Source organism: Oryctolagus cuniculus, chromosome 6 (assembly GCF_964237555.1).
Source record: "Oryctolagus cuniculus chromosome 6, mOryCun1.1, whole genome shotgun sequence".
Taxonomy (NCBI): Eukaryota; Metazoa; Chordata; class Mammalia; order Lagomorpha; family Leporidae; genus Oryctolagus; species Oryctolagus cuniculus.
This window is the reverse complement of record NC_091437.1, coordinates 116,406,020-116,425,209: the sequence shown is the minus strand read 5'-3', so window position 1 is coordinate 116,425,209 and position 19,190 is coordinate 116,406,020. Positions and strand designations below refer to the sequence as shown.

Here is a 19,190-nt window from a genome sequence, read left to right as displayed (position 1 = left end):
ACCAGTTCTAGTCCTGGAGGCTCCTCTTCCGATCCAGCTCTCTGCTATGGCCTGGGAAAGCAGTAGAAGATGGCCCAAGTCCTTGGGCCCCTGCACTCACATGGGAGACCCGGAAGAAGCTCCTGGCTTCTGGCTTCGTATCAGCTCAGCTCTGGCTGTTGCGGTCATTTGTGGAGTGAACCAGCAGGTAGAAGACTCTCTGTCTCTGGTTCTACCTCTCTCTGTAACTCTTTCAAATAAATAAAATAAATATTTAAAGAAGTGAATGGTTACAGATTTGTGAACATTGAATGATCTTTTCCATTTGGAGAGTCACTGTCCATATTTTTTATTATATGTTCCTGACTTTTACATCCAGTAATTTGAAAATGAATTAACTATAACAAACATCCTTTCAAATGTGTAGCTGGACTCATATGAGATTTAAGAAAATCCCCAGGGTCCAAACATGAAGATGAAATGATTGCCTGGCGCCGTGGCTCAATAGGCTAATCCTCCGCCTGCAGCGCTGGCACTCCGGGTTCTAGTCCCGGTCGGGGCACCGGATTCTGTCCCGGTTGCTTCTCTTCCTGTCCAGCTCTTTGCTGTGGCCTGGGAGGGCAGTGGAGGATGGCCCAGGTCCTGAGTCCTGCCTCCACATGGGAGACCAGGAGAAGCACCTGGCTCCTGACTTTGGATCAGTGCGGTGTACTGGCCGCAGCGGCCATTGGCGGGGGGTGGGGGTGTGAACCAATGGAAGGAAGACCTTTCTCTCTGTCTCTCTCTCTCTCACTGTCCACTTTGCCTGTCAAAAAAAAAAAAAAAAAAAAAAAAAAAAAAAAAAAAAGAAAAAGAAAAAAGAAAGAAATGATAAGCAGGGCTATCCAGAGGATTTTTATTGAACTAGAGACCCAGAGCCTTGGGTTTCAGCACTCAGGTGAGGAATGAGAGAGAAGGCTTTTGCCTTACAAAAGGTGGAGTGGTTGGAATTCTAGTCACTTCCAATAAAATCTTTGAAATACTATTCTCCATAAAAAGATTAGATCAGGAAAAAAAATCACAGCAAAAAAGGAAATTTACAGAATATAGAATTTATAATCATTGTGAGTTTGATATTTATATTTTACATCATTTGTATGGTCTAAGAAAACGCAATCTCAGAAATCAGTTTAAAATGGTGAAGTTTAGTTTCACTGTAGGGAGACTATAAAGAGTTTCTCTCAAATTAAGAAAAAAGATAAATAGGATAATTGGACTCCCAAAGACTTCAGATTTATGATATTAGGTATGGAATGTTATAACCATGACCCCGTTGTTTTAAAAAATAAGAATTTGAGAAGACAGATAAAAGATAATTTAAAAAATCCTGTGCATGAATGTTTATAGCAAGTTTATTCTTAGCGGCCAGACATGCATGGGGATGGATGTTTGGTGTAGCAGTTTGAGACACCACTTGTGGTGTCTGCATCTCATTTCACAGAGCCTCCGTTCAAATCCTGGCCTGTCCCAGATTCCAGCTTCCTAATAATGGACTGGAAGACAAGGGTGATGGCTCACCAGGTTGAATTCTGCCACCCACATTGGAGACCTGAGTTGAGTTTGGGGCTTCTGGAATCAGCCTGGCTCATCCCTGGCTGTTGTAGGCATTTGGGGAGTGGACCAGTGGATGGGAAATTTCTCTGTCTCTCTGCCTTTCAAACAAATAATAATAGTAATAATAATAATAAAGAGGGGCTGGCAGTGCTGACATCCCATATGGGCACTGGTTCGAGCCTTGGCTGCTTCACTTCAATCCAGCTCTCTTCTATGGCCTGGGAAAGCAGTAGAAGATGGATCGAGTCCTTGGGCCCCTGCACCCACGTGGGAGACCCAGAAAAAGCTCCTGACTCCTGGCTTTGGATCGGCGCAGCTCTAGCCATTGAGGCCATCTGGGGAGTGAACCAGTGGATGGAAGACCTCTCTCTCCCTCTCTCTCTCTCTCTCCCTCTGCCTCTGCATCTCTGTAACTCTGCCTTTCAAATAAATAAATAAATAAATATTTTAAAAAAGAATAATAATAAAGATAGGTATGTTAAAAGTTTAAGTACAACTACTAAATGAAATAAATTGTAAAACTATGAAAATAGTAAGTAAAAATGTAGTACAAGTATTATAGCTAATCTAAAAGAATTCTGGAAAGAAAAGTGGAAAAGCAGAGAAAACAGATAAGCAACAGAAAGCCAAAATTAGATGGCAGAAGTAATCTATATGTATTAGACTAATATTAACAGTAAAGCACACCAGACATTTTCAGACTGGATCTAAGAACACTTATATGCAATTTGAAGTAGAAACACATAAAAATGAGAATAAGGGTGGGCCTTGTGGTGCATTTGAGTAAGCCACTGCTTGGGATGCCCACATCCTATGTTAGAGTACCTGATTTGAGTCCTGGCTACTTCACTTTCCATCAAGCTTCCTGCTAATGTGCATCCTCTCAGGCAACAAATGATAAATCAAGTCCCTGCCACTACCTAGAAGGAGTTCTGTGCGCCTGGCTTTGGCTTAACCCAGCCTGGGCTATTGCAGGCATTTGGGGAGTGAACCAGCAGATGGAAGACCTATCTCCCCACCCCACCCACCCCCTCTCTATCTCTTCTGTCCCTCTCCTTGTCCCACTCCCTCTGTCTCTCACTCAGACTTTCAAATAAATACATAAGCTTTTTTTTTTAAAAGTAGGAGAATATAGAATAAAAGTAAAAAGGATTGAAGAAGATATAGTCCTGAAACATTAGCCAAGGAAAAAATATTAAAATAGGGGAGGCTGCTATTCACTTTCTCTTTTTAGTGAACTCAGATTCAGAGTTTTTCTGGTTGCCCAGCTAGAGACTGCAGAATAGTCATGTGTTTAGGTGAAGGTCAATGAAATGTGAACAGAAGTGGTAAGTACAGCTTCCTAATACTCTCCTTAGAGAGAAGCATTTCTTGTCGTGCTTTTGTTTCCCTTCTTCAAATTGACTGGAAAAGACTACTGCAGCAAGAACCTTGTACCTGTGTTGTCTGGCAATTCTACTTAATCACAAAACAGATCTGTTTACCAGTCTGAGGCTGTACATTTGCCTTTGCATTTGATATGGTAGAGAAACAAATTTCAAATTAGACTTACTGTTTTCTGAGTTTCTCTGTTAGGACATTTTACATGTAACTTAACTCATACTCTTTGAAATAAGAACTATTGGGAGACCAGGATAAGTACCTGGCTCCTGCCATCAGATCAGCACGGTGTGCCGGCTGCAGCGCGCCGGCCGCGGCAGCCATTGGAGGGTGAACCAACGGCAAAGGAAGACCTTTCTCTCTGTCTCTCTCTCTCACTGTGCACTCTGCCTGTCAAAAAAAAAAAAAATAACTATTTTGCGCTTACTTTATCAGAAACAAATTCTGAACTTTTGTGCACCAAATAACACCAAAATATGTAAAGTAAAGATTGGCAAATACAAGGACTGTCTTCCTGTGGATCAAGATAAATACAAAAAGCTAAAATTTTATGGAAAGATAGAATTGAAAAATATTTTTATGACAGAGGTAGGAAAGAATTTATGATGGCATAAAAAAAACCATAAACCTTAGAGGGAAAGATTGATAATTTTGACTAAATTAGAGTTATCTTATTGATTTCATTAGTCAAAACTCTTCAGAAAAAGATATTATTAAGATTTAATTTTAAATACGCAGGTTACAAGAGATATATTCATTGTGATAATTGCATGGAATAGTTTACATATTATGTAAACATCATCTGTGAATTATATGCAAAAGGCAGATGATGAAGGCAAAGAGGCAATATAGACAAGCAATTAATAGAAAAAGGAAAGTCAGTAGCCAACCAGCATTTGAAAAGATGTTTAATCTTGCTAGAAACCAGGGATGTGCAGATTCAAATTATAATAAAATACCCTTCACACCCATGAAATTTTAAAAAGTAAGGACAATACCAAGTATTGAAGCGTTGATGAAAATTAGAGTGGAGCAATGGAAGCTCTCATATAGCACTCATGAGGACATAAATTTGATATTCATTAAAGTTGAAAACATACCTAGAATACAATCCAGTGATTCTACTTCTATGTGTATGTTTGAGAAATTTATGCATATGTATATAAGGAAACATAAAAGTGTGTTCAAAGCAAGACTGGTGCAATAGCAAAATGTTAAGGAAAATATCTGTATTTCTATTAATTGGGAGAAGGAGCAAACTGTTATATTTATATAATGAAAAATAGTTGTATAAATGAATGGCCTAGATCTTCACACATCAACGCGGAAGTCCCATGTGGAATACTGAGCAACTAAAAACAAGTCATGGGAGCACACAGTTAAACACTTGCACAGAAAGTTTTAGTATTGTACAGACAATACTATATATCACATACAGACAGTACATAGGTGTATATAAGAACTTTTATTATTCATGCAACAAGTACTTGTTTGTCAATGCCTTATCCTTATGATGACATGATACTTAATAATTCAGAAACAGTGACTGTTTAAGCTGAGTGATTAAAAAATGGACATGAGTTTTCTAAGCAGAATTCATACACTAAATTTATGTAGTAAGGTTTATTTTCCTGCTCAGGGAAAAGATTTTTGGTAATCACATAATACCTTTGGCTTATTCAATGCATAATTCTGATAGTCTTATTTGGTTTTTAATGTGTGATAGCTTAGAGGCTGCTGGAGGCACATACAAAGAGAGTAATGAGAAGCAACCATCTATGAAGTATAAGGCCGGGAAAACCACTAAATTGATGCATAAGAATTAAAACCAAAAAGTAGTCTAAGTAGTCTAATATAATACAAAAGCAATGGATCCTAAATGCCCTAATAAGTCCAGGTAGCAAGCTAGACAAAATAGTAATAACTCCTCAGGTCATCCAGATATTTATGTTTGAGTTCTGGTGATCAGGAAAATTTATGATATGTATTTGCAGCAAATTTCACCAATTTTTAAAAAGATTTGGCAGTTAAAAGGAATAATTTTTTTGCAAAATTAACCTCTTTGGAGTAGTCCATTTCCAAATTATGTATAATCAGTGATGTATTTCTATATTTTACTTACAAAACAGATTTTGCTTGAGAAGTTACAATGTGTTAGGCATCATCTTCACACTGGCCATAGTAAGGCGAATCAGAGAACTCACTTTACCATTCACTAAAGGTGCTTGACATACGGTATGTGTTATTAAATATATGTGTATTTAGGAAGAGAAGAAAGGGCTGATTTGGCTATTTGAGTTCTGCTATGCTTATATTTTTTATAAGATTGGCAAAATTAGAAGTGGAGAGATCGAAGTAATGTAGGATTGGGAGTTTCAATGGAGAATTGCAATAGCAGTATATTCTTTTATGAATCTCCTCAAGGTTTTTTGACTATATGAAGAGATTTTGAAAAGACTAACCTCAGGGCCAGTGGTGTGGCATAGAGGATAAAGCCGCCGCCTACAATGCGGGATCCCATATGGACATGGTTTGAGTCCCAGCTGCTCCACTTCCCATCCAGCTCTCTGCTGTGGCCTGGGAAGGCAGTAGAAGATGGCCTAAATGCTTGGGCCCCTGCATCCACATGGGAGACCCAGAAGAAGCTCCTGGGTCCTGGCTTTGGATCTGCACAGCTCTGGCCGTTGTAACCAACTGGAAAGTCAACCAGTAGATGGAAGACCTCTCTCTTTCTGACTTTCAAGTAAATAAATAAATCTATAAAAGAAAATAAAAGACTAACCTCCTTAACTTTGTAATTATAATAACTTTGTAATTATAATTCTAAAGCAAAAGTCTTTGTAAAAAGACTTATTGGAAAGGCAGAGTGACACACAGAGAGACAGAGAGATGAAGAGAGAAATCTCCCATCTGCTGGTTCACTCCCCCAATGGCCTCAACAGCCAGGATTGGGTCAGGCCCAAACCAGGAACCTGGAACTGTATTCAGGTCTCCCCCGTGGGTGGTAGGGCCCAAGTCCTCCACTGCCTTTCCTGGTGCATTACCAGAGAGCTGGAGCAGAAGCGGAACAGCTGGGACTTGAGTAGGCAGGACTCAAACCAGTGCTCGTGTGGGACACTGGTGTCACAGGGAGTGTGGCTTAACCCACTGTGAGACAACGCCAGACCTATTCTTAAAAAATTAATTTAGTATTAAATGTTTCAGACATATCACAAGGTACAAACAATACTGTAAGGTCAGTGCTCTGATATGGATGCCAGCGTTTCAGGCAGTGACTTAACCTGTAATGCCACAGTGCCAGCCCCTAAAATATTTTAAGAAAATGATGAAAAATAAGCAATATTTTATTTTATTTTAAAATAAGTATGTATGAGTGGATCGATAGAATGTGGGGGTGGGGGTGAGAGACAGAGGACAGAAAAGAGTGCTTCCATTCCCTGGTTCACTCCTCAAATACTTGCAAGGATCCCAAGCTGGCGGCCAAAGCCAGGAGCTTGGAACTCAGTTTAGGTCTCCCATGCAGGTGGCAAAGACCCAGCTATTTAGTCAATATCTGCTGCTCCAGTGGCAGAAATATGGGATCAGGAATAGACCCAAGTCCCAAATTCAGGCACTGTAATAAGGGATGCAAGGGGGGTCGGCACCGTGGCTCACTTGGTTAATCCTCCGCCTACGGTGCCGGCATCCCATGTGGGTGCCGAGTTCTAGTCCCGGTTGCTCCTCTTCCAGTCCAGCTTTCTGCTGTGGCCCGGGAGGGCGGTGGAGGATGGCCCAGGTGCTTGGGCCCCTGCACCCACATGGGAGACCAGGAAGAAGCACCTGGCTCCTGGCTTCAGATTGGCGTGGCACCAGCCACAGTGGCCATTTGGGGAGTAAACCAACAGAAGGAAGACCTTTCTTTCTGTCTCTCTCTCTCACTGTCTGTAACTCTACCTGTCAAATTATATATATATATATATATATATATATATATATATATATATGGGATGCAAGGTCCTCAACTGGCAGTTTCAGTGCTAAACCAAATGCCTGCCTCCATTGTAATGCTTTTAAATTATATTTAGCTGGCCTTATTTGTAATAATCAAAGCATTCTAAGTGCACAACAGTAGGAATTTGGTTAATTATCTTATATTCATCTTCAGAACTCCAGTTTGAGAATACTTAATGACATAGAAAAGTGCTCATGCTATATATTAGTAAGTTATAAGAAATTTATATGCCAAAATGTTGAGTTATTATTTTGTGATGGTGGGATTACACATAATTTTACTTTTCCTTTCTATCAGTTTATTTTCCAAATTTTCTACACCAAACATATACTATTATATCTGTAAAAAGAAAATCAAATGCTATATGTAAGCTAGCACTGATTTTTCATTCTGTGAGTGATTTTCTTGGGAACATATTATTATCTTACAGGATCATTAGAGAACATAGGACATTTTTTGTGGATGTTGTCAATGACTAAGGCTTGAATTTTGTTTAAAGTCACAATAATACCACAAGTTCACCAGTTATTATTTCATAACTCATTACAAATAACATTTTATGCATATTTTTGTGTATCAAGCCCAAGAAATAAATGAAAATATTTAAAATAATGTTACTAAGACCCTGGAGGACTCCAAGATGAAATGGATAATCTGTATGTAAATACTTAAGTTCTCTGTTGCTTTCATGAATTTGCAGCTCCTCCGTGGGTAGTGCACTTCCACGAAGACGCTGCTGTGCATACATTACTATTGGAATGATTTGTATTTTCATTGGAGTTGGATTAACTGTGAGTATTACTTTACCATTTGAATTCTTTCCCCTTAACTATCAATAATGGTGAGGTCTGGTCCCTGACCAATGGTCCCTGAAAAGGCTTGCACACTGGCGTGCCAGGCCCAGAAGCTTCTGAAGGATCATGGGTCATCAGAAACCCAATCCAAGGCCTGTTTTTCAAATGGAGCCTGGTCGTCCAAATGAAATGGTGTCTTTGAACCCCTTGAAAAGTCTGAAAAGTCCTTGACATTGGGGACTTTACCATCCATTTAACTAAAGCCCATTTGTTTTGATTATGTGGCCATGGAGTATCTTTTTCTCCTTAAGCCAAGCAGAGATTTATTACTGATGTGAGGATTGGCTTATTTTTAGGGGAGACGGAAGCCAAACAGTTGCCGTGGGGATTATGCAAGGGAAGAGGAAGGAATTGTCCCATTTTGCTGCCATTTACTTTCTGTGCTCTTTGTTCCTTAGTTAGTCCACCTGGTCCCAGGTTAGTAGCAGGTTGTGTCACAGGATAGTTAGGAGTTACACAGATTAGATACACTTTAGCGATAACATTTTAATGTGCCTTTTTGTTTACTTCATAAAACTGATTGTAAATATAGGTAGCAATATCATCTGTCAGTTTTAGTCAGCAGATGTTAAACCTACTCGGGTTTTATAAAGACTTTGTGGATTCTCTCTGGGAATCTAGTTCATATAAATTGCATATAAACCAAAACATGTTCTCTAAGTGGGTATTTTCTTCAAGTTTCTAATATTGTGTTTTCATATTGCTTTTTGTTTTAGGTTGGCACCCAAGACTTTGCAAGGCGATTTCGTGCAACCTATGTTTCTTGGGCAATTGCTTATCTTCTAGGTCTGATCTGCCTTATCAGAGCTTGTTACTGGGGAGTCATAAGAGTCAGCTATCCAGAACACAGTTTTGCATAAGCTTGCTTAGGATTCAGTGATAACAGGTGAGAGTGTCTAGCTACTCTGGACATCTTCAAATCATTTATCCTAATGGATTCCATTCTGGTTTATGTATAATAGTTTCAAGACTTTCAGAGTCTTTTATGAACAAATGCTCATTGCACTACATTATATGCAAATAGATTGTTTTGCTGCTAGGTTTTCAAATTTGGAATAATAAAGCTGTGTTTTTATGTTCTTTAAAATCTCTTAAAGATATTTTCAGATTTGTCACCAAACAGTGCATATAGTCTCATGCTTTCATTATTTTTTAGTTATTCCATTACTTGTTGTTGAGTATTCCCAAGAATTGTTAATGAATGTTTCAATAGGTTCACATTTATACTTACATTTTAATTAAATGCCATCAAAATTGCTTGCTTTAAAATCTAAACAATGTGCATTTTTGCTTGAACTACTTACAGTAACTTTAACCTAAGATTATAGTGCCCTTATTCAGGAAATAAAAATTTGGGTGTACCTTCAAAGACTTGACATCTTTGTCAGAGAAAAACATTTGTAGATACTGTATGCTTGTTTTCTGTTGTTTGTAGAAAGATACAATATTTTGGTAGTAATTTAAAAAACAGGAATGAAAATATTTATTTGCCCACAATTGGAGATGTTGGATAAATGACTTTTCTCGAAGATCACAGAACTTCTTGTCTTTCATTTTTGTCTTTTTATTTACCAATTATAAAAGATTTTGTCTGGATTTACGGAATTTAATGTAATGTTAGCTACATGTATTCCTTTATAGAGATTGGAGGAAGCATTTCATATAACATGTTTTGTAATACTTCACCACTTAATCAAGTATATATTTACACTGGATTGTGCTGCTTTTCATTAGATCATGATAAATTTTTCTTACTGAGATAATTATGTACCACATATATGTGAAGGGAGCTTATGATATTTTACACTAACTAAAATGTTAATGTTAGAGGTACTCACCAATCTTACCAAATATAACTGATCAGATAATTACCAATTTACTCAAGAAAATAGATCAGAGACCAAAAGCAACATAGTTTTCTAAGAATTCACGAGGATATGGAATCAGCTCTTCCACTGCCCATCTTTGCAGTTTTGAAAAACAAATTGCTTAATTCAGAAGTATTGTCCTAAAATATTTCACATAGTAGGATTAGATAATGAGGTTATCTGAGTAAATTAATTGGTGATTCCAGGAATAAGACTAACATTTTAAATTCTTTATGTTTCTGATTAGTATAAAAATGTACTCATCAGAGAGTTTGGAACAAAATAACTGTAAACTTTAAAGAGTAAATGATAAATGTATAAATGCAGTAGCTCAGGACTATATGTACCTTTGAAAATACTCTAATAAAGATTATTGTTCAAAAATTTTCTTGTTCTATTCTATTTAAAAAATATGATTTCATTTCCAAAATTGTCTTGGGATATTGCTCTAAAGTTTCCATGTTTAAGAACCTGTATAATGTTTCTTTAGGTAATATTCATTTACTTTTCATACAATGTTCATGGTTATGTTTTAAAAAACAGATTTTTAGGCCAGCGCCGCGGCTCACTAGGCTAATCCTCTGCCTTGCGGTGCTGGCACACCGGGTTCTAGTCCCGGTCGGGGCACCGGATTCTGTCCCAGTTGCCCCTCTTCCAGGCCAGCTCTCTGCTGTGGCCAGGGAGTGCAGTGGAGGATGGCCCAAGTGCTTGGGCCCTGCACCCCATGGGAGACCAGGAGAAGTACCTGGCTCCTGCCATCGGATCAGGGCGGTGCACCGGCCGCAGCTCGCTGGCCGCGGTGGCCATTGGAGGGTGAACCAATGGCAAAGGAAGACCTTTCTCTGTCTCTCTCTCTCACTCTCCACTCTGCCTGTCAAAAAAAAATAAATAAATAAAATAAAAAAACCCAGATTTTTAAATCCATTTGAAATATGCTGTTTCAGGGATGAAATAATCGAATTTATTTAATTGTAACAGAATTACATATTGAATAATCCATTCTTTTCCCCATTGATTTGAAATCCCATATTCAATTATGTGCCACATGATCATATTCTTGCTGGGATATAACTCTGTGACAGCAGGACCTTGGCAATCATGTCAGCTGCTTTATTCCCATTTAGAAAAATTGTGTGCCCAGTATACATGAATGAATATGTCTGTCTGAGTGAATAAATGAAGGGATTGGGTTTTTAAATTTTTATATACAATTGGGTCCATAACTTTATATTTTATGCCAAAATGTATAAGTAAATACTTGTATAATCTTGAGTTAAGGAAAAACTTTTTCCCAAGCAGAACTCTTGTAGGATTGATTTGAGTGGATGTTTAAAACAAGACCAACCAACAACAGCAACAAAAAATCTCAAAAACTTCTCTATGAAGAAATCCGAAAGATAAACTGATGAAGGTAAAAGAGAAAAGACAGTAAATAGTGACCATGACATTTTAAAAATTATTTTTTCAATGTTTATTTTATATATTTGAAAGGAGAGAGAGAAAGAAATCTCCCATTTGCTGGCTTACTACCCAAATGCCTGGGACTGCTGGGCCTGGGCCAGACAGAAGCCAGGACCAAGGAACTCAATCAAGGTCTTCATGTGGGTGCAGGGAGCAGTGGAGCCATCATCACCTGCTGCTTTCTAGGATACACAGTAGCAGGAAGCTACAATGGAGAATGGATTTGGGACTTGAAGCAAACTTATTACAAAAAGTAATAATATCTCTGTAATGATATGCAAAAACTCTGACAGATATGCACCCATATACACATTATTTTTTGACCTAGTAATTCCATCTGTAGGAATTTATGGTAAAAGCATGATGAATGACAGCAAAAATATCAATTTATAATAGGGATTAAAGATAAGAAATAATCCAAATGTGCAATAATGTGGGACTAGTGAAATATAGTGGTTCCCCTTTATCCTTGAGAATACATTCCTATACCCCAAATGGATCCTGAAACCTTGGATAGTATATCCCTGATGCTAAGGTTGAAAACATGAAATGCTCCAAAATCCAATAAGACCCTCAAAAGTTTCAGACCTTGGAGAATTTCAGACTTTGGATTTCATATGTTCTGCCAGCAATTTCTATGCAAATATTCCCCCAAATCTGAAATATTTCTGGTCCCAAGCATTTTGGATAAGGGATGCTTAGCCTGTATATACTATGTATTTTTCTGTACACACACACACACACATACATATATATAAATTTAATGCCTTTTACATCTATTTTTTTAAAGATTTATTTATTTATTTGAAAGGCAGAGTTACAGAGAGGCAGAGGGGGGGAGAGAGTGAGGTCTTCCATCCACTGGTTCACTCCCCAGACGGCCACAACAGCTGAAGCTGCGTCGATCTGAAGCCAGGAGCCAGGAGCGTCTTCTGGGTCTCCCACATGGATGCAGGGGCGAAGTGGAGCAACTGGGACTTGAACTGGTGCCCATATGGAATGCCAGCACTGCCAGCAGCAGCCTTACCCGCTATGCCACAGTGCTGGCCCCGCATTTACATCTTAGTTGAGAACTTAATACAGATTGTGGTTGGAACTTTTGCAGTTTGAGGTACAATAGCAAAACTAACACACATTTCCTTTTCCTTCTTTCACAATTTATTTTATTTATTTTATTTTATTTTTTTTTTGGACAGGCAGAGTGGACAGTGAGAGAGAGAGAGACAGAAAGGTCTTCCTTTGCCATTGGTTCACCCTCCAATGGCCGCCGCGGCTGGCGCGCTGCGGCCGGCACACCGTGCTGATCCATGGCAGGAGCCAGGTGCTTCTCCTGGTCTCCCATGGGGTGCAGGGCCCAAGCACTTGGGCCATCCTCCACTGCACTCCCTGGCCACAGCAGAGAGCTGGCCTGGAAGAGGGGCAACTGGGACAGAATCCGGCGCCCCGACCGGGACTAGAACCCGGTGTGCCGGCGCTGCAAGGCGGAGGATTAGCCTAGTGAGCCGCGGCGCCTGCTCACAATTTATTCTTACTACAGATCTTAGCAACTTCAAGAACTCTTTTTCACTCAAAGCAAGTGATTTGTGGCTTCTCTTTTGCATATTCAAATGGCCAACATTGCTAGTCTTGTGTTTTGGAGCTATCATTGAACAAAACTAGGGGTTACTTGAGCACAAGCACTGTCATTTACCGTGACAGTAAATTTGACAACTGAGATGACTGCAGAGTGACTCATGGAGGGTTAGCAAGTACTCATGCAGCAGGGATATGCTGCAAAAAGTGATGATTCATGCTGTCGGTGACTTGGAGATGGACATTGGGGGATTTAATCACATTACTCATAATGGTGTGCAGTTTACAACTTAGGAGTTGTTTACTTCTGCAATTTTCTATTTAATATTTTTGGACCACAGATGACATGGGTGACAAATTGTGTAAAGCAAAACTGCAGATGAAGGGAGCAGACTCCTGTAAATTGTGACACTTTTATACTATGAAGTAACACAGTCACTAAGAATATGATGAAACTTTTCATCGACTGAATTAGAAATGCTTCACAAAATATCTGGTGAGGAAAACAGATTACAGAGGCTGGAGTTGTGGCTCAGTGGATAAAGCCACTGCCTGCAATGCTGGTATCCCATATGGGTGCCAGTTTGAGTCTCAGCTGTTCCACCTCCCATTTAGCTCCATGCTAATGGCCTGGGAAAGCATCAGAAATGACCAAGTGCTTGGGCCCCTGCACCTACATGGGAGACCTGGAAGAAGCTCCTGGTTCCTAGCTTAGGTCTGGCCCACTCTCAGCCATTGTGGCCATTTGGGGAGTGAACCAGTGGATGGAAGATCTCTGTTTCTGTCTCTCCCTCTCTCTGTAACTCTGCCTTTCAAATAAATAAAATAAATTTAAAAAAAATCAGATTACATACCAACATGTAGAATATGATCCACTCTGGAAAAATTATTTTATGTGTGTGTTGAGAATGATGTATGATGATATGTTAAGAGATGTTACATTTTCATTCAGATACTTGAGTCTTAAAATAAATGTAGGGGCCGCTGTTCTGGCACAATACGGTTAGGTGATTCCAATTCCAGCATCCCATATGGGAATGCAGGTTTGAGCCCCAGCTGCTTCCTTTTCAATGCAGCTCCCCACAATGTGCCTGAAGAAGCAGTGGATGATGGCACAGTACTTGGTTGCCTGTCACCCATGTGGAAGAACTGAATCGGGTTCCTGGCTTCTGGCTTCAGCCTGGCCCAAGCCCCAGCCACTGTGGCCATTTGGAGAGTGAACCAGCATAGATAAAAGATTTCTCTCTCTCTCTCTCTCTCTCTGTCTCTCTGTGTGTGTGTGTGTGTGTGTGTGTCACTGTGTGTTTCAAATAAATAACTTGTTAAAAAACTTTCCTGGGGCCAGCGCTGTTGCATAGCGGGTAAGGCAGTGCAGTGCAGGCATCCCACATGAGCCCTGGTTTGAGACCCGGCTGCTCCACTTCCGATCCAGCTCTCAGCTATGGTCTGGGAAAGCAATAGAAGATGGCCCAAGTCCTTTGGTCCCTGCACATATATGGGAGATCTGGAAGAAGCTCCTGGCTCTGGATGGTGCAGCTCCGGCCATTGTGGCCATCTGGGGAGTGAACTAGCGGATGGAAGACCTCTCTCTCTCACTGCCTCTACTTCTCTGTAACTCTTCCTTTCAGGCAAATAAATAAATCTTTGGGGAAAAAATTAGTAAAATATAAATCAGTGAATTTCACCGATAGAACCTCAAGTCGTAAAATGAATAGATACAGGATGCATGTTTGGCACAGCAGTTACGATACTACTTGGGGCCAGCGCCACTGCTCACTTGGCTAATCCTCTGCCTGCGGCGCCGGCATCCTGGGTTCTAGTCCCAGTTGGGGTGCTGGATTCTGTCCCGGTTGCCCCTCTTCCAGGCCAACTCTCTGCTGTGGCCAGGGAGTGCAGTGGAGGATGGCCCAAGTGCTTGGGTCCTGCACCCGCGTGGAAGACCAGGAGGCAGCACTTGGCTCCTGGCTTCAGATTGGCCGTGGCAGCCATTTGGGGGGAGTGAACCAACGGAAAGGAAGACCTTTCTCTCTGTCTCTCTCTCTCTCTCACTGTCTAACTCTGCCTGTCAAAAATAAGAAAGAAAAAAAAGGTGCTACTTGGGCTGACCACTGCCTGAATTGGAATCTGAGCTCTGCTCTTGATTCCAGCTTCTTGCTAACGCACACCCTGGGAGGGAGCAGAGATGGCTCAAATGGTTAAATCCCTTGTTAACTGCATGGGAGACCCAGATTGAGTTCCTGGCTCCTGGGTTTGGCCAGGCCCAGCATGGCTGTTAGAGTAATTTGGAGAGAGAATCAAAGATGGGAAATCTGTTTATTTTTTGTCTTTCTGCTTTTCTAACAAATAAAATACAATTTAAAATTTAAAAATTTTAAATATCATTGTTTATATAAATTACCATTGTTTTAAAATTAATCCAATTTATAAGACTTTATGCTGCCTTTTTTTTAAATTTTGCAGATCACTCTTTAGTATTTGATAGGTTGGAAGGAAAAGAAGCAGCCAAAGTAGAATTATTATATCATCGAGCATGTATGCATGGTTTTTGTTGTTTATTAAGCAGAGCATGTCTTCTTGTGTCTAGGAAACATAGAAAGTGCAGGGGAAACATTATTTGAAAGAATATGCCTTAGCCGTTACTCAGAAAGGGAGGGATTTGTTTGTCTCCTACTGTCTGAAGTAGTTCTTCACAGAAAAGAGGAAGAAAAAAGATCAGGGTATTTCTGAGCAAGTCATCTGAGCATGTCATTTTAGAAGAAAAGAAAGGAATCCAATGATGATCGGTAGCAGATACAGTGCTATCCTCACGAAATGTGATGTCTAAACATTCACAGGAACCTGGAAACCAACTATTCTTGTTTCTGTTTTACCAGAGGAAGTTGAGGTTCTACTGCCACCGATCTGCAAAAGTAGATTTTTAGTAGTACAGAAATTTGCATTGGAAACAATCACTGCAGATGATCCTGATGTAGGATTTTCTGGGTCACATCCTAAGGAACACTGTAATGCACCATGAATATTCTATGTTTGCATTCACTTTCCCTGGCAGTCATATTCTCTTATCTAGAAAAAGCTGAGACTGTATGTGAATAAATAATGTCATATCTCTCATTTAGTTTTGTTTTATTTACTTTTAATAAAATTATACTCATTTGCTATTTTAAACTACAACCATGTATGGGTTTGTGATCTGCATTGATAGCTATAAAATTAAACTTCCACTTATTTAATGTATGTTTCTGGTGTGCATGTACACATATATGTAATGAGTGATGAAGAAAAAAGCCCTGGTGTTTATTGAGCTGCCTTACACATCTCTCTCTCTCTCTAAGATTTATTTATTTGAAAGACAGAGTTACAGAGAGAAAAGGGAAGGGAGAGACAGAGATCTTCCATCCATTCGCTCACTGGCCAGATGGCTGCAACATCGAGTACGGGATCAGGCTGAAGCCAGGAGCCAGAAACGTCTTCTGGGTCTCCCACATGTGTGACAGGGTCTCAAGCACTTGGGCCATCTTCTGCTGCTTTTCCCCGGGCCATTAGCAAGGAGCTTGATCAGAAGTGGAGCAGCCTGGACACAAACTAGCACTCATACAGGATTCCAGTGTCAGGTGGCAGCTTTACCCACAATGCCACAACTCAGGCCCCTACCTATCTTAACATTTATTATCCGTGCCATAGTTATAAATGTGCTGTTATTCTCCACGTCAGTAGTTATAGTCTATGGTTGAAGAAGCTAAATGTTAAAAGATGTTATATATTTATATGGAGATCACTCAGCTTAAATGTAAGGAAGCCGTTTATCTGCTTTCCGTTAGTTTTCATTGTGCTTTCTTTGCAGGGAAAAATTTTGGTTTTTGCGCCCCCTGCTGTTCATTGTTTGTAGCTCATCTGTGGAAAGAAGAGAAAATGCCTCAGTATTCATTTTGAAAGAATAGAATACTCTATTTTAAAAAATGCTATTAATTTTATATTATATCCAACTACATCAATTTTAATGCACTCTAAGTAATAAAATATCACATATTTTTCATTAAGATAAAATCATGGGGAGTTTTGAGTAGGAATATTATCAATTAAATATGAGGAAACTGACATGCAATAAGCTTTAAAAATAGAACTGCATTTTCTTTTTTCTATAAGCAGTATTAAAATGATTGTTGGCTGGTGCCGCGGCTCAATAGGCTAATCCTCTGCCTCCAGTGCCAGCACAACGGGTTCTAGTCCTGGTCAGAGCACCGGATTCTGTCCTGGTCGCTCCTCTTCCTGTCCAGCCCTCTGCTGTGGCCCAGGAGGGCAGTGGAGGATGGCCCAGGTCCTTGGGCCCTGCACCCACATGGGAGCCCAGGAGAAGCACCTGGCTCCTGGCTTCGGATCAGTGCGGTGTGCCGGCCGCAGCGGCCATTGGGGGGTGAACCAAGGGAAAAGGAAGACCTTTTTCTCTGTCTCTCTCTCTCACTGTCCACTCTGCCTGTCAAAAAAATAAAATAAAATAAAATAAAATAAAATAAAATAAAATAAAATAATTGGTAAATATAACTGCTAATAAATTTGTGAAAACTTTATTTTTTGAATTCATTATATATATTCATTTACACATTTAAATAAATACTGTGCTCTTTATGTCTTGTTAAACATGCATTTATCTGACTAGATGTGAAATACTACATGAACAGCACCAAAGTTAAGAGCCTATATTATTTTGGGGACTGCCCCATATAGTAAGGTATCAGATAAGAATAAAGATCTGAGAAGTGGAAGCAATTTGTTATTTTAGCAGGTGAGGGTTTGATTACCAGCTTTTTCAGTATTGTAACTAAAATTTATTTTTGGCACTGTACGCACCAAGATTGAAGTGATCACATGTATTTTTCTTTTTGAATTTTGAGTACCTACACGGTCTATTCATATGTATAGGTACAAGTGGTTGGAAATAGAGATGTGGAAAAGTTCCTGGTGCTCCAATAAATTTTTCTGAAATACTTTGCCCTGGTGTCTGATACTTCCACATCAAATGTACCTCTGGCTTAAGATACTGAACATAAGGGGGCCGGTGCTGTGGTGCAACGGGTTAACGCCCTGGCCTGAAGTACCTGCATCCCATATGGGAACCGGTTCAAGACCCGGCTGCTCCACTTCTGATCCAGCTCTCTGCTATGGCCTGGGAAAGCAGTAGATATTGGCCCAAGTCCTTGGGCCTCTGCACCCGCGTGGGAGACCCGGAAGAAGCTCCTGGCTTCGGATCGGCGCAGTTCCGGCCGTCGCGGCCAATTAGGGAGTGAACCAGAGAATGGAAGACCTCTCTCTCTCTCTCTCTCTCTCTCTGCCCCTCCTCTCTCTCTGTATAACTCTGACTTTTGAACAAATAAATAAGTCTTTTTAAAAAAAGATACTGAACATAATCTAGGAGAAAATACATTAACATTTTATTAGTTATTAAGCCTTTAGCAAAAGTTTAGGGATAAGTGTGTGGATAAATACTTAGCTTATATAATGCCATTTTTTTCCTGGCCTCTTCCTATGCACCTACTTTATTCCTTCCTTTATCACTTCATCCCTACCTACCACCTGCCATCCTCTAATTTCTACACCCTCATGATGCATATGAATTTGGGTACCTGGTTTTCACTTTTTTCCTTTTTTTAAAGGTTTATTTATTTATTTATTTGAATGGGGCAGAGAGAGAGAGAGAGAGAGAGAGAGAGGAGAGAGAGAAGTCTTCCATCCACTGGTTCACTTCCTAAATGGCCTCAATAGCCTGGGCTGTGCCAGGTCAAAGCTAGGAGGCAGGAGCTTCTCTCCAGGTCTCCCACATGCGTGCTGGGACCCAAGCACCTGGGCCATCTTCCACTGCTTTCCCGGGCACATTAGCAGGGAGCTGGATTGAAAATGGAACAGCCTGAACTTGACCTGGCATCCATATGGAATGCTGGCACTGCAGGCAGTGACTTAATCTTTTATGCCACAATGCCGGCCCCTTTCATTCTTTTTATGTGTCACTGATTTAAATGCTGATGTGCGTGGCCTAAGTATTATGGTCCGGACTCACAGTGTTTTGAGTTTGTTAAGTCTAATGACCATTATCTTCAGTTCACTGCTCTTAATCACTCCTGTATCTGCACAGGCTCTGTATAGAACCTCTCAGCCTCTCACATTCAGTTCTTCCACTCTCTGAAATATACTTCTCTTTTAAAAATCTTCACTCCCTTTGTGCTTTTGTTTCTGAATATCAACTCCTCTAAGTCTTCAGGTTTATTATTCTTTCCTTGTATCATCCCCTTCCATGTTTACCAATGAATCTCATGACTACACAGATTATGCCACTATAAATTCCTTATAATGCTTACCTGTGTTCAGCTCTCTGAAAATTCCTTACCATTACTATTTCAAAACTTCAAAATCCTACTGCTTTCCATAGCAGATTTCTTGCTGTTGAAGTGGGTTTTCTCTTTAATTCCACAATTTCTTGCTTTTGTCCCGGCTCCATTTACC

General features: G+C 40.0%; 1 protein-coding gene across 1 annotated transcript in view; it reads left to right on the top strand.

Moving 5' to 3' along the window:
* PIP4P2 (phosphatidylinositol-4,5-bisphosphate 4-phosphatase 2) overlaps window positions 1-10,049 on the top strand; it is a 66,969-nt gene extending 56,920 nt beyond the window's left edge. Inside the window, exons 6-7 of the mRNA XM_002710684.5 lie at window positions 7,644-7,734; window positions 8,514-10,049. Of these exons, the coding sequence (XP_002710730.1) occupies window positions 7,644-7,734; window positions 8,514-8,657 (235 nt within the window). The 3' untranslated portion in view covers window positions 8,658-10,049. The remainder of the gene's footprint in view (window positions 1-7,643; window positions 7,735-8,513) is intronic.
* The last annotated feature ends 9,141 nt before the right edge of the window (window positions 10,050-19,190 follow it).